The sequence below is a fragment of the Eptesicus fuscus genome, chromosome 1 (genome assembly GCF_027574615.1).
Source record: "Eptesicus fuscus isolate TK198812 chromosome 1, DD_ASM_mEF_20220401, whole genome shotgun sequence".
In the NCBI taxonomy this organism is placed as follows: Eukaryota; Metazoa; Chordata; class Mammalia; order Chiroptera; family Vespertilionidae; genus Eptesicus; species Eptesicus fuscus.
Genome location: NC_072473.1, coordinates 14,745,988 through 14,760,956, shown reverse-complemented (window position 1 = coordinate 14,760,956; position 14,969 = coordinate 14,745,988). Strand labels below are relative to the sequence as shown.

The window sequence follows — 14,969 nt, the reverse complement described above, 5'->3', positions numbered from 1 at the left end:
TCTAATAATAGACAAATATGCAAATTGACCGCACATTCGCTACACCTAAGCCATGCCCACCAACCAATCAGGACGAGTATGCAAATTACCCCAACAAAGATGGCGGCTAATTTGCATATCAAGACAGCATCGAAAGAAGCCAAGAGCTGCAGAAGGGAGCAAAGCAAGCTGGGGGGTGGGGGGGAGGAGAAGGGAGGAGCGAAGTCAGGGCCAGGGGCGAAGGGAAAAGCAGGCGGGCTGGAGGAGAAGGCGGGGTGGGTGACAAGGGTGGAGTGGAGGCGGGGTAGAGTGCAGCAGGAAATCCTATTGCAGGATTTTTCCTGCAACGGGAACGCTAGTAAATATGATAAAACAAAGTAATCAAAATGCAAATTTAAAATGGCACTTTTCTTTAGACTATAAGTCTAATGAAAATTAAGAAGAATGATCATATGCAATATCAATAAGGATCTAGGGCCTCTTTGTTCATTGCTCCTGGAAATATAAATCTGTACAATCTTTGTCGGGTACATCTTGGTAATCTGGATCAAAATCCTTAAAAAGGTACATCCTCTTGACCCAGAAATTACTTATTTGGCATTTCATCGTGAGGAAATAATTGAGGATATGGGCAGGCAAGAATGTTTATTGCAGCATAGTGGATGACAGCAAAATGTCCAGCAATATGGGGAGTGTTTCAGTAAGTCATAGCCATATCCAATGATTCAAAATAATTTTGTAGAGGTCTGTTTGTGGCAGGCTCTGTTAGTTGCATGTCTACAAAATTTCCCCCTCTTCTATAGTAACAGAACCCAGATACTGTTCAGGGCAATGTTGTTCACTGCTCCAGGCACAAACCATGACAGTCCTGTTCCCACTTGCCAAGCTACCCTTGCAACCAGGAGTGGCCATGTGATCCAGTTTTTATTTTTATTATTTTTTAATTGATTTCAGAAAGGAAGGGAGAGGGAGAGAGAGAGAAACATCAATGATGAGAATCATTGATCAGCTGCCTCCTGCATGCCCCCTACTGGGGATTGAGCCGGCATGTGCCCATGACTGGAATTGAACCTGGGACCCTTCAGTCTGCAGGCTGATGCTCTATCCACTGAGCCAAACCAGCTAGGGCGTGATCCAGTTTTTAAAAAATGTATGTTTTTATTGATTTTATTTTATAGAGAGGAAGGGGTTGGGGGAGAGAGAGAGACATCAATGTAAGAGAAACATCAATCAGTTGCCTCCTACACCCAACCTGACCGGGTATGTGCCCTGACCAGGAATCGAGCCAGCGACCTTTAGGTGCATGGGATGACGCTCAACCAACTGAGCCACACTGGCTGGGCTGTGATCCAGTTGTTGTCAATGAAATGTAAGAAGTCTACTGGGGGTTTTGAGAAAGTTTTGCTTTCCTAGTAAAAGGGAAAGATGCTGTTCATGCCAGCAATCATCTACTGCCGACCTTATATTAAGTGAGAAAAATTATTTGTTAAGCAAGAGTTGTTTGGGTTTTCTGTTATTTGGGGCCCAAAGAGTCCCTAACTCTTTGGATACTGTAATGCACCTCTCCAGAACCCCCTCAGGACTATAGGCTGTGCTATAGGCTGACAGTTTTCACCTGTCAGCTATATCCAGGAATTGCACTCATTGAAGTCAGCTGCCTTGCCCAACGTCACATCCCCTTCCTGGGAGGCAATCCATCCTATATAATAAAAGGCTAATATGCAACGACAGAACAACTGGAACAACCGAACAACCAGTCGCTATGACGTGCGCTGACCACCAGGGGGCACATGTGGAACATGGCGTGAGCTGTGGTGGGATGGTGGAGCAGGTGAGCGGGGGGCGCCAGACCAAGGCGGGGCACTGGTTGCTGTCATTGGGGCGAGCCTCTAGTGGTTACTGAAAAGTCTTTGCTCCTGCGCACCGTAGTCCCACCTGGCGCTTGCACCTGCTGCTGGTGCTGGCCCTGCTCACACCTGCTGCTGGTGCCGGAACCACCGCTTGCACCCACTGCCAGTGCCTGGCACTGGCCCCGATTGCTTGGTGCCGTCAGCGGGTGCAAGTGGAGGCTGCTGGCCCTGATTGCCCCTCAGTGCTTCTCCACCTCCCCCTGCTCCTGAGGGGCAATTGGGGCAGCAGCTACTGCTTGCACCCACTGACGGCACTGGCCCTGCTTGCACCCACTGCTGGCACCGGCCCCAATCACTCCACTCCTTCAGCAGGTGCAAGTGGGGCCGGCGCTATGAGCACATGGGAATGGCAGCGGTGGGAGCAGGGCTACCAGCAGATTGGACTAGGGGCCATAGTGGGAGGGGGCCGAGCGAGGGCACGGAGGATGGGCTGAGACCCACCCCTGTGCCCACCGCAGCCTTGTGGCCCACAGTTCCTTTCAAGGTACATGAATTCGTGCACTGGGCCCCTAGTAGGACTATAAAGGCTCGGCCTTCTTTCTTCAATTTGGGACAACTCTGCAGGTCCTCCCAGCTCCACAGCTGGAGCCCTTGTAACCACTGCACCATTGCCTAACTTCCCCTTGTGCTTAATCCTACTTTATTCCCTTTCTCGATGGTGTTGATCTTAAGAGCACTTCTTAATACATTTCCTGCACTCAAATCTCTTGTCTCAGAGTCTGTTTCCTGGGTAACCCTACCCACGGCATCACTGACATTTATTCATGTAAAAAGGTATTTAAAATATATTGCTAAATGACACAAGAACATGTTATAAAGCAGCATGCATGGTGTCTTCTTATTATACCGATTACACAGAGGTGGGCAAAAGTAGGTTGATAATAAAAAAAATACAATAATTAAGAAATAACACAAAAATAAACTCTTTGTTTCGTGTACTCATAACTATAAACCTACTTTTGCCCTACCCTGTATATCTGCATAGTAAAAATGCAAAGGAAAACACAAATATTTGAACACCAGGATTTGTGTTTCCAACAATATGCTGGACTAGATATTTAGAGAAACTCTAGTTCAGAACACATTAAATGCCAAAAAATAAGTTTTAATATTTGAATACAGAGTTGTAGTGGGAAAGTAAGGGAACTCCAAGCGTGGTGGTGGGGACACAGAAATTATAGGAAAGCACAAATCCACAAGAGCTAATGATCACATTTACTCTGGAGGTAGCTGCTGATTCCTGATGGCCTAGGGCCAGGTTTCATGAGCTGGGGGAGATGGGAGACAAAGCCTTGAGCGTGAGCAGGATGGAGACCCTTACATTAAGGCAGGAGAGTCTAAGAGCAACAACCTTAAGAAGTTCAACTGGAAAAGCCCACCCTGCAGATGGCACCTGGAGACGTCAACTCCATGGGAACAACCAGGTACAAGCAAATAACCAATATAAATATGGGGAAAATATTTGACTAGACACTTCATCAAAGAAGATATATGAATGGCAAATAAACACATGAAAAGATGTTCACCATCACTGAACCTTTAGGGAATGCACAGGGTTGGGGCAAAAGTAGGTTTACAGTTCTGAGTGTGCGAATCAGAGTTTATTCTTGTATTATTTCTTATTATTTTAAAAATATATTTTTATTGATTTCAGAGGGGAAGGGAGAGGGAGAGAGAAAAATATCAGTGATGAGAGAGAATTATTGATCAGCTGCCTCCTGTACACCCCCTACTGGGGTTGAGCCCACAACCCGAGCATGTGTCCTGACTGGGAATCAAACTGTGACCTCCTGGTTCATAGGTCAACGCTCAACCACTGAGCCAGGCTGGTTGGGCTATTTATTAATTATTGTATTATTTTCTATATGATCAACTGTAACCTACTTTTGCCCCACCCTGTATTAAACCACAGTGAGATGCCATTTCACACCTATCAGAATGGCTAAACTTAAAAAGACTGGGCACTGTTCTCTGAGCACGCCCACGCCCCTTTTTCTCAGGCATGCACTTTGCTTCTTCTATCCTAAGCTTTAAGGGTCCCAATGACATTTGCACCCAGGGGAGCAATTGTGCAGCAGCCGCTCATCCCGGGTTTACCCCCATCCTGTCTCTAGGAGCCCTTCCTTTGCCTCACTATCCCAAGCTTTAATAAACGTACTCTCACTTTCACCTGAACTTGTGTGTGTCTTGAAATTTTCCCTGCATGAGTCAATAACCTGAAGGTGGCCTGAAAGGTCCTGGACCTCATCTGGGCAAGGCCAGCCCTTGGCACGGAAGCGGTCTGGTAACATTTTTGCACCTTAAGATAACATACCTTTGAAATGTCAGTAATTTCCTTTTCCAGACTACTCAGGGCAAAAAAAAAAAAAAAAAAAAAGGAAGATAAAGAAAAGACTGATGATATCAAGTCCAGGCAGTTCCACTATATTCCTAACTTGCCAAGAGTGTTTATTATGAATGGGCATTTAATTTTGTTAAATGCTTTTTTGCATTAATTATATTATTGTGTGATTATTCTACGTTAGCTTGTTGATACGATTGATTACACTGATTTTTTGAAAAATCTTTATTGTTGAGAGTATTACAGATGTCCCCCTTTTTCCCCGATTGTCCCCTTCCATGGGGTTCCCAACCCACCGCAGGTTTCACCACCCTACTATCTGTGTCCATAGGTAAGATCTTTGGTTAATATCTTCCTGCTCCCTCTCCCCTTTCCCTCTGAGATTCATCAGTCTGTTCCATGCCTCTGATTCTATTTTATTCATCAGTTTATTTTGTTCATTAGATTTCTTATTTTATTTTGATTTTTTGATTCAATTGTTGATAGGTATGTATTTGTTGCCATCTTATCTATAATAATAAAAGCGTAATATGCTAATTAGACCTGATATCCTTCCGGACGTCCTTCCAGACGAAGCCAGGGCTGTAAGGGAAGCCCGGGTCCTGGTTGCCAGGGGGAAGCCGGTGTCGGCAGCCAGGGAATTTCGTACATCTGGCCTCTAGTTGTTCCTATTTTCTATTATTCCTCTTCCTCCTCCTCCTCCTCCTCCTCCTCCTCCTCCTCATTCTTTTTCAAGAATACCCTTCAGCATTTCATATAATACTGGTTTGGTGGTGATGAACTCCTTTAGCTTTTTCTTGTCTGTGAAGCTCTTTATCTGCCCTTCAATTCTAAATGATAGCTTTGCTGGGTAGAGAAATCTTGGTTGTAGGTCCCTGTTATTCATCACTTTGAGTATTTCTTGCCACTCCCTTCTGGCCTGCAATGTTTCTGTTGAGAAATCAGCTGAAACGTATGGGTACTCCCTTGTAGGTAACTAACTGCTTTTCTCTTGCTATTTTTAAAAAATATATATTTTTATTGGTTTCAGACAGAAAGGGAGAGGGAGAGAAATAGAAACATCAATGAGAGAGAATCATTGATTGGCTGCCTCCTGCACAGCTCCCCACTGGGGATCGAGCCTGCAACCCAGGCATGTGCACCTGACTGGAATCGAACCCGGGACCCTTCAGTCCATAGGCCAATGCTCTATCCACTGAGCCAAAACGGGCAGGGCTCTCTTTCTATTTTTAAAATTCTACCTTTGTCTTTAACCTTTGGCATTTTAATTATGATGTGTCTTGGTGTGGGCCTCTTTGCATTCCTCTTGTTTGGGACTCTCTGCGCTTCCTAGACTTGTAAGTCTATTTCTTTCACCAAGTAGGGGGAAGTTTCTGTCATTATTTCTTCAAATAGGTTTTCAATATCTTTCTCTCTCTCTTTTCCTTCTGACATCTCCATAATGTGAATGCTGCTACACTTGAAGTTGTCCCAGAGGCTCCTTACACTATCTTCATATTTTTGGATTCTTTTTTCTTTTTGCTCTTCTGACTGGGTGTTTTTTGCTTGCTCATATTCCATATCATTAATTTGATTCTCAGAATCCTCTCTCTACTGTTGAATCCCTGTAAATTATTGTTTATTTTAGTTAATGTATGCTTAATTTCTGACTAGTCCTTCTTCATGTGTTAGAAATTCTCACTAAGATCTTTGAAAGTCTCACTAAGTCCCTTCAAGTTCTCATTAAGATCTTTGAGCAACCTTATAACCATTGTTTTGAAGTTTGTATCTAGTAGTTTGTTTGCTTCCATTTCATTTAGTTCTTTTTCGGGAGATTTCTTCTGTTCTTTCATTTGTGACATATTTCTTTGTCTCTGCATTTTGGCTGCTTCCTTGTGTTTAAGCGGGACACCTGGGCCTCCAGCAGCCACTGTGCCACTGAGCCCCAATCCCTGATGGTTTTTACAGCCCATAGTTATGGGGACACCTTTTCCCAGCTCTGGGACCCTGGACTGGGGGTCTGGTGCTGGGCGGGGACCCCTTGCTTCTCATGGCAGCCTCCATAGGAATGATCTCCCTCCAGGTTAAGAAAGCGGCACACGTGTGTGTGGGACCAGCCAGTTCACACCTCCACCCCTCCTACCAGTCTCAGTGTGCTTTCTTCTTTACCTCTATAGTTGTAGGACTTCCATTCAGCCAGCTTTCTCACGGTTCTGGATGATGGTTGTTCTGTATTTTAGTTGTAATTTCGATGTGGTTGTGGCAGACGGTGAGTACTGGCATTTACCTACACTGCCCTCTTGGTTCTCACTGATTGTTTTGAATACTGAAACTTTACATCCTGGAATAAACCTTACTTGGTCATGATATAATCTTGGTATATATTGCTGAATTCCATTTGCTAAATATTTTTGAGGATTTTGGTGTCTAAGTTCATGAGTGACATTGTTTTGTAGTTTTCTTTTTTGTAGTTCTTTCATCTGGTTTGGGTATTATAGTGTCATCAAACTGAGTTGGAAAGTACTCTCATCTATTCAATTTACTGGAATAGTTTCTGTAGAATTATTTTTAAAATATATTTTATTGATTTTTTACAGAGAGGAAGGGAGAGGGATAGAAAGCTAGAAACATCAATGAGAGAGAAACATCGACCAGCTGCCTCCTGCACACCCCCTACTGGGGATGTGCCCGCAACCAAGGTACATGCCCTTGACCGGAATCGAACCTGGGACCTTTCAGTCTGCAGGCCGACGCTCTATCCACTGAGCTAAACCAGTCTTGGCAGTTTCTGTAGAATTATTGCTAAAACTCATAGAATTTTAAAGCTGGAAGACACCCTTGAAATCACTAAGTACTGACCAGAAACTTGAATTGACTTTAGAGATACCACAGATATCTTTTTATTCTCTCCAGGTAGCCAGATTCAATTTAGACTTCTATACCTTGGAGGATTAGCAGAGGAATTAAATGATTTTTCTTTTTTTAAAATATATTTTTATTGATTTCAGAGAAGAAGGGAGAGAGAGAAACATCAATGATGAGAGAGAATCATTGATTGGTTGCCTCCTGCAAGCTCCCTACTGAGGATCAAGCCTGCAACCCAGGCATGTACCCTTGACTGGAATCAAACCAGGGACCCTTCAGTATGCAGGCCTATGCTCTATCCACTGAGCCAAACCAGCTAGAGCAAATGATTTTTCTTGATACGGTGTAAAAAAAAGAAAGTACACTCAGAAAAAAAAAAATAGAAAAGAAAAGAACGTACACTCAGAAGGAGCCAAAAAGTCATTTCCTAAAAAGTTGACAGCTACTCACTTCATTGCACTATAAAACCAGGAAATAGCCCTGACCGGTTTGGCTCAGTGGATAGAGCGTCAGCCTGTGGACTGAAGGGTCCAGGGTTCAATTACGGTCAAGGGCATGTACCTTGGTTGCGGGCACATCCCCAGTGGGGGGTGTGCAGGAGGCAGCTGATCGGATGTTTCTCTCTCATCGATGTTTCTAACTCTTTATCCCTCTCCCTTCCTCTCTGTAAAAAATCAATACTATATATTAAGAAATAACAAATGAATTGAAATGTGAGGGAAGAATAAACCCAAACAGTAAGAGCTGGTGAGTCTTTGGTTGGTTTTCCAGAAGTTGACTTTGAGGCTAGGATTCCAATGCAAGTAGTTTATTTAGAAGGCAAACAAACAAACACTTCAGTAGGAGAACAAGGAAGTTACTGGGGAAATAAGACAAGGAATGCAAGCCTGGTCAGTGTAGCTCATTGGTTAAGCATCGACCTATGAACCAGAAGGTCACAGTTCAGTTCCCAGTCAGGGTGCATGTCAGACAGGTTGCAGGCTCAATCCCCAGTGTGGGGCATGCAGGAGGCAGCCAACCAATGATTCTCTCTCATCATTGATCTCTCTCTCTCTCTCTCTCTCTCTCTCTCTCTCTCTCTCTCTCTATCTCTGTCTCTCTCTCTCTCCCTCCCCCCCACCCCCTTCATCTCTGAGATCAATAAAAATATATTTTTAAAAAAGACAAGGAAGGCAAGGCAACCAATAGAATGCGTTACAAGTCCATTACCACTTCGGGTGACTGGAACTTAATCGTGCTGGAGAAATTCTGAGAGCCAGTCTAATACACATACACACATTCCAGATATTCCACAAAAGACAGAAGGAGCTAGGGTATTTGTACACCACCTTCTTTCAGGCACCGAGTCAGAGCCTCTCCTGAGGGGGCATGAATTCCCTGGCACTTCTGGCCTGCCCCATAAAAACCAGTGGCAGCCTGCTCCAGCCGCAGAATGCCCTAACCCAGTGGTCGGCAAACTCATTAGTCACCAGAGCCAAACATCAACAGTACAACGATTGAAATTTCTTTTGAGAGCCAGATTTTTTAAACTTAAACTTCTTCTAACGCCACTTCTTCAAAATAGACTTGCCCAGGCCGTGGTATGTTGTGGAAGAGCCACACTCAAGGGGCCAAAGAGCCGCATGTGGCTCGAGAGCCACAGTTTGCCGACCACGGCCCTAAACAATGGTTAGTCAGCTTACCCAAAACAGAAACAAAAGCCATGGTTTTACCTGTTGGTTCCAATATTGATCCTTTTCCACGTTTTGCATTTGTCTCTTCATCCATCATCCACTCTTCTCTTTGTGGCTCTTGGTCTCTCTCTGTACTGACAATTTGTGGTTCTTTGTCTCTTTGTACTATGATCACTTTTTCCCAGGTTTAAAAGGATGCAACATGGTTTAAGGGGTAGAGATGGCACAATGTTATTTCAGCTCACCTAATAAAATGTGGAAATCATTCACCAAAATAAAAATATTAAAAGATGTTTACCATTAGTATATTTGCAGTGGTTCTCCCTAATAATGCCACTAAATATAAATACAGAATTTTATGAAGAAAAGAAAAAGGTGTTCAGGGGCTGGTAAGTTGGAAGTTAGGGAATATGGGCAGCACATCTGCTGCATCTGCCACAGCTTGGGAGAAGAATCACATTTGAGACACAGAGAAATTACCTTCCAGAAAAAGACTGGTATGATTTTTAGAAAGGAAATATAAATACCACGATTTAATTTATTCCAAAATTACTCAAACTATAGAAATCTATTCTTGGGGATGACACAGTAAAAACTTTTTTAAAAATATATTTTTTGTTGATTTCAGAGAAGAAGGGAGAGGGAGAGACAGAAACATCAATGATGAGAGAGAATCATTGATTGGCTGCCTCCTGCACACCCCTTACTGGGGATTGAGCCTGCAACCTGGGCATGTGTCCTTGACTGGAACCGAACCCAGGACCCTTCAGTCTGCAGGCCAACACTCTATTCACTGAGCCAAACTGACTAGAAGTAAAAATTTTTGTCAATGATGATATTCGTTTGATGCTGTGCCTTCAGAAATAATTTGTGAAGGCAGAAAGGAACTGGCAATGCATGGTCTTTGCATAGAGCATTTTGACTCACTTTAAATTAATGCAAACCTGGATATCATCATCTGAACCTATTTTCTCTGGCATGTTAAAAGAATTGCATTAACTTATTTGTGCTAAATGAGAAAGTCCTCTGAAAGAGAAAAAGGTAATGGATTGCATGCTGAGAATAACCTATGGATTAATATTTAAAGTTTCTCAAGAGAAGTCATAATACAACTCCCTGGAACAGATAGTATAATGGTATTAGTCATAGATTTCTGGAAATGCTGATCCAACTACTTTTAGCACTGGAAGCTTTTTATTTATAGAAACCCATAATAATTATTGATCCAAAATAAGCTCAGGTTGTATTTGATTCTTTCTTAATATTATGTGGTGGAATGGTATAATTTTTGAATTTATTGTTTTAGTCTGGTCCATAACCATCATGTCTTGATTATTTCACTTTTAGAAGTTCCTCGGAACTCTCCAAATGTTGGAGAATTTTGGAGACTATAATTTGACAAGTTAATTTTACTGCCAAAGATTGTCATAATTTAATATTACCAGGGAGAAATGAATATTCACTTTTCCAAAAATACAGGAGGAAATGACTTACTTTTGGACAACTTTTTTAAAAAAATGACACACATGAATATTTTAAACTTAATGTCATTTCTATGAATCATAGCTGAATATAATACTGTAAATTTATAGTGTAGGGCTGAAAATTTTTCAGGAGCCATCTTCATTCTCTCATATCTTCCTGGTCCACAAATCTGAGCATATACCCTTACTTCCAAGCAAGTAATTAATAGTAGAAGTGAAGTAAGTTGTTACTAGAACTTCATTAATTTTATAAACATTAGGGGTGAGTTAATTAAATGTCTGACCAAATATAGCAGGCTAATTTTTAAGTGGACAATTTTGTCTAGCCCATGAATAATGCTGTAAATATCCAAATGGCCCTTGGCAGAAAAAAGGTTTCCCACCCCTGTCCTAGAGAAAACCTAAAACACAACAACATGGCTTATCAGAATAATTTATGTTAGCTACTGTAACAAACAACCTCTACAATTGCTGGGGCTTAACACAAGGAAGTTTATTTCTTGCTCGCATAACAGTCCATCAGGTCGGGTTGCTGCTCTGGCTGTCACTCTTTCATTCAGTGACATAGGAATCTGGGGTCCTTCAATCCTATACCATCTTGGAGTTCTTTGTCTCTAGACATGTAAACAGGGGAGAGAGCACACAGAAGATCATGCATGACGTTTTTTGCCACGCCTAGAAGTGGCACACATCACTTCTGCCCACATTCTTCTGGTGGTCCCAATGCAATTGCAGAAAGAGCTGGGAAAGGTAGGCCTGTGTTCCCAGGAAGAGGAAATGGAATTAGTGAGCACTCAGCCACTCTCTGACACATGAAAAGGTTGAAAATAAGAAAATATGCAAAATGATATGCCAGGCAGATGCTAACCAGAAGAAAGCTAGAGTAGCTTTGCTCATAATGGATAAAAAAGTCTTCAAGGCAAAATGCATTATTAGGAATAAGGATAGTAGTTACATAAAGATAACAGATTCAAATCACCAGGAAGAGATGCTAATTCTGAAATTATATATGTACCTAATGATATCTTCAAATAACAAACAGCAAAAACTGACAGAATTTGAGGAGAAACTGAAAGTCCACCGCCGTAGAAATTAACATATACCCTTCCCAGTAATTGATGTCACACAGCCCTAAAATTAGTAGCAATAGAAAATATAAACAATAGAATTAACAAGCTTGATCAAAAAAAGGACAAGTATTGGAAAAAGTTTTCAATTAGTAATAATTGCACCTTAGATAAACCTCATTGGCTGTGATAATGCACTGAGCAATGCTGAAGAAAGGACAAGTATAGAATCTTGTATCCAATGGCACACAATTCACATTTTTCTATACAGGATGCTTTCTTTCTTTTTTTCATTAAGAGTGCAAAAAACACTATCCAAACTGAAGATATATTTGGCTAGAAAGCCAGTCTCAACCAATTTCCCAGAATCAGTATCATACAAATCATGTTCTCTGATTACAGTGCAATTAGGTTAAAAATAAACAACAGAAAAATAAGCAAAAGAAAGAAAACTGTGTATGAAGATGTTTACTCTAGTGTTAATTACCTACAACAGTGAAAAATTAGAATCACTGAAATATCCAATGATATGGTATGGTTACATAAATTATGCCTCATCAACCCAATGGGCTATCATGTGGCCATTAAAATTCTTTTTTAAATGGACTATGTTTAAGATACAATATTAAGTGAAAAATTTAAATCTACAGGGGTGGGCAAAAGAAGGACTACAGTTGTAATACAAATAAATAACACAATGATTGCCCTAGCTGGTTTGGCTCAGTGGATAAAGTATTGGCCTGCGGACTGAAGGGTCCAGGGTTTGATTCCGGTCAAGGGCATGTACTGAGGTTGCAGGCTCCTCTCTGGCCCGGACCCTGCTCGGGGCACGTGCAGGAGGCAACCCATCAATGTGTTTCTTTCACATCAATATTTCTGTTTTTCCCTCTTTCTTCCTCTCTCTCTAAAAACCAATGGAAAAAGACAAAACAAAAAAAAAAAAAGAAAAAAAAAAAAAGAAAAAAAAAAAACCAATGGAAAAATATCCTTGGGTGAGAATTAAAAAAAAAAAAAGAAAAAATATAATAATTAATAAATAATATAAGAATAATCTCTTCATACAATTTTCTTTCTTTTGCTTATCTTTGTGTACTCACAATTGTAAACCTACTTTTTCCCACCTTTGTATGTTACTATGATTATAACCATGTGAAAATATGTGTGCATTTAGACAGATTAGAAAGATATAAGCAAATTAAAACAATTGTATTATAGCAATGAGATTATGTGTGATTCTACTTTTAAAAGGATATTTTCTATGATGTGGTTATATTGTTTAATGTAAGTTAAAAGAATCAATAGAAGACTTTCTCTTGCAGCTGATGGTATTTATGTCTTTTTTTATGCTAGTTATGTCTTAATATCAATTATCACTTTCTTTTATAACAACTGAATTTTAGTATGGTACATAACTGCCCAAAAGAAGAGTACATTTCTCAGCCTCCCTTGCAGCTAGGCATTATGACAGGACAAAGTCGTAGCTAGTAAGAGAAGTGGCTGCCCTTAAACATAAAGAGTCTGTCCTTCCTTTGTCCTTTTCCTTCATCTTGTTACCCTAAATCTCCCTTAGCTTTGTTTTTGCACATACTATGGGTTGACTGAATCTGATATGCATTTGATTGAAATAGGAACTGTTTCATAATTTAACAAATGAAAATATACATGACTCATGAGGTAAGTATGTGTTTTCTATTGAACCAGTGTCCAGTACAAACTCTGAAAACAAGGGGATTATCCGTCCCATTTTTGGAGATCAAATGAGGATATATTAATATTGAAGAGTGCATGTTTAGTGCTCTCCCTCCTGGAGCACGCCTGCGCCTTTTCCTTCCCCCTCTTCTTCCCCCACAGGCATGCATCTCCTAAACCCTAAGGGTCTCCACAAGACTTGCAGCCAGGGGAGCAATGGGCAACAGCAGCTCCTCCTGGGGTAAATCCCTGAACCTGTCTCCAAGACCCCCTTTTCTCTGACTTCCCAGGGAGCCAAAGCAGCCCTGCCGAGGGTCTCCTTTGCTTTTTCTATGCTGAGTCCTCCCTTCTTTCATTGTCCCTGCTATAAATGAACCCCGCCCCCCCCAAAAAAAAAGAGTACACATTTTTGTTAAATATATTCTAGTGGGAATCATACACATTTACTCCAATATTCCTTATCATTTAAGGGAGTGTTTTAGCAGAGAATGAGATCCATTTATAGGCTGCTTTGTCTGAGTTAAAGCAGCAATCAACTTCCACATTTTAAATGTTAAACAAAATAAAAAATTGTATTTTTAAAGTTAAATAAACAATGCCCTTTGTTTAACTATCACAGCCTCTGGTAAGGTTTGATATAATCCGATAGCCTGGATCACAAAAGATCAATACTTCACACTATATCAGGCATGATAATTTATCAATTCAAAAGGAAATTGATAAATACTACTGAAAATAGTCTTCATACTTGAAAAGCAGCCAAAGTGCAACATGAAAGCAGATGCAACATTCTGTCCCAACTGCTTACAATGCTCAATAATGATTAGGTATGCTATGTCACACCGACTGTAGCAACAAATGCATTATTAATTTTATTATAATTGAGAGTAGGTCAATCACAAGCTGTTCTGTAAAAACAAAATGCTACTGAAAAAAAGACACTGGAGGCTGACTCCATAGCAGCCTTTTCTTCTGCGAATTCTAATATTTATGCTAAGCATGGCCTGTTCAGATATTTTTTAAAATGAAGGAAAATCAAAATTGAATAAAAATGCTAGGGATTCATGTATGCACCATTTCTTCAACAAAACTATTATATATGGTTAGTTTGAGGGCATCTAGTTGAAATAATTTATTCAGATTAAACTTCATCCAGTAAAAAATATTTGCACCCCTGGTATTACAAAAAGGGCTTAAAAATCTGTCGCGCATTTGGTTCAGAGAGCATACTGAGGCCTTGTTTATATATTTTTCTTTGGTATTCATATTCATCATTTATAGACAGACAAGCAATTTATTAAATCACTTGGTTTTCTTTCAATTAGCTGTACATTAAAATGGTGGATAACGACGAGCATACAATTTTTGACACCAGAAAAATGGTTCCTTTTTGTCTTGTTCCGATTTTTCATCTGCCTTGGGGTCTTTAAATTTCACAATTTCAAAAGATGGGGTAGAGAAGACAACCTTTCGTTGTTGCTTTGTATCTGGTCTGTCTGTTTGAGGTTCCTAGGTAGAATTATAAATGAAAAAAGAAAGTATTTCATATTTGCTTTTTATTACTTTGTTTTTATCACTGACTTTTTGTACTTAGCCTCATTTCAATAAATGTATAACGTATTAAAAATTACATAGCAATACATGAGCATTATAAATATTCCTATGATGTAGGAGTATACTGAGGCAGAATTTACACAGTATAGCTTTTTTATTGTTAAAATATGTTTTTATTGATTTCAGAGAAGAAGGGACGGGGGAGAGAGAGAAACATCAATAATGAGGGAGAATCACTGATTGGCTGCCTCCAGCATGCCCCACACTGGGAATGGAGCCTGCAACCCGGGCATATGCCCTGACCAAGAATCAAATTGTAACCTCCTGGTTCATAGGTCTATACTCAACCACTGAGCCATTCTGGCCGGGCAGTATAGCTTTTTAAACTTTATTTTTATTGTTGATACTATTACAGATGTCCCCATCAC

General features: G+C 40.6%; 1 protein-coding gene across 1 annotated transcript in view; it reads right to left on the bottom strand.

Annotated features, from left to right (window-relative positions):
• Positions 1-13,547: 13,547 nt before the first annotated feature.
• The window catches only part of C1HXorf58 (chromosome 1 CXorf58 homolog), a 38,396-nt gene continuing 36,974 nt past the window's right edge, over positions 13,548-14,969 (bottom strand). Inside the window, exon 9 of the mRNA XM_054715650.1 lies at positions 13,548-14,496. Within this exon, the coding sequence (XP_054571625.1) occupies positions 14,320-14,496 (177 nt within the window). The 3' untranslated portion in view covers positions 13,548-14,319. The remainder of the gene's footprint in view (positions 14,497-14,969) is intronic.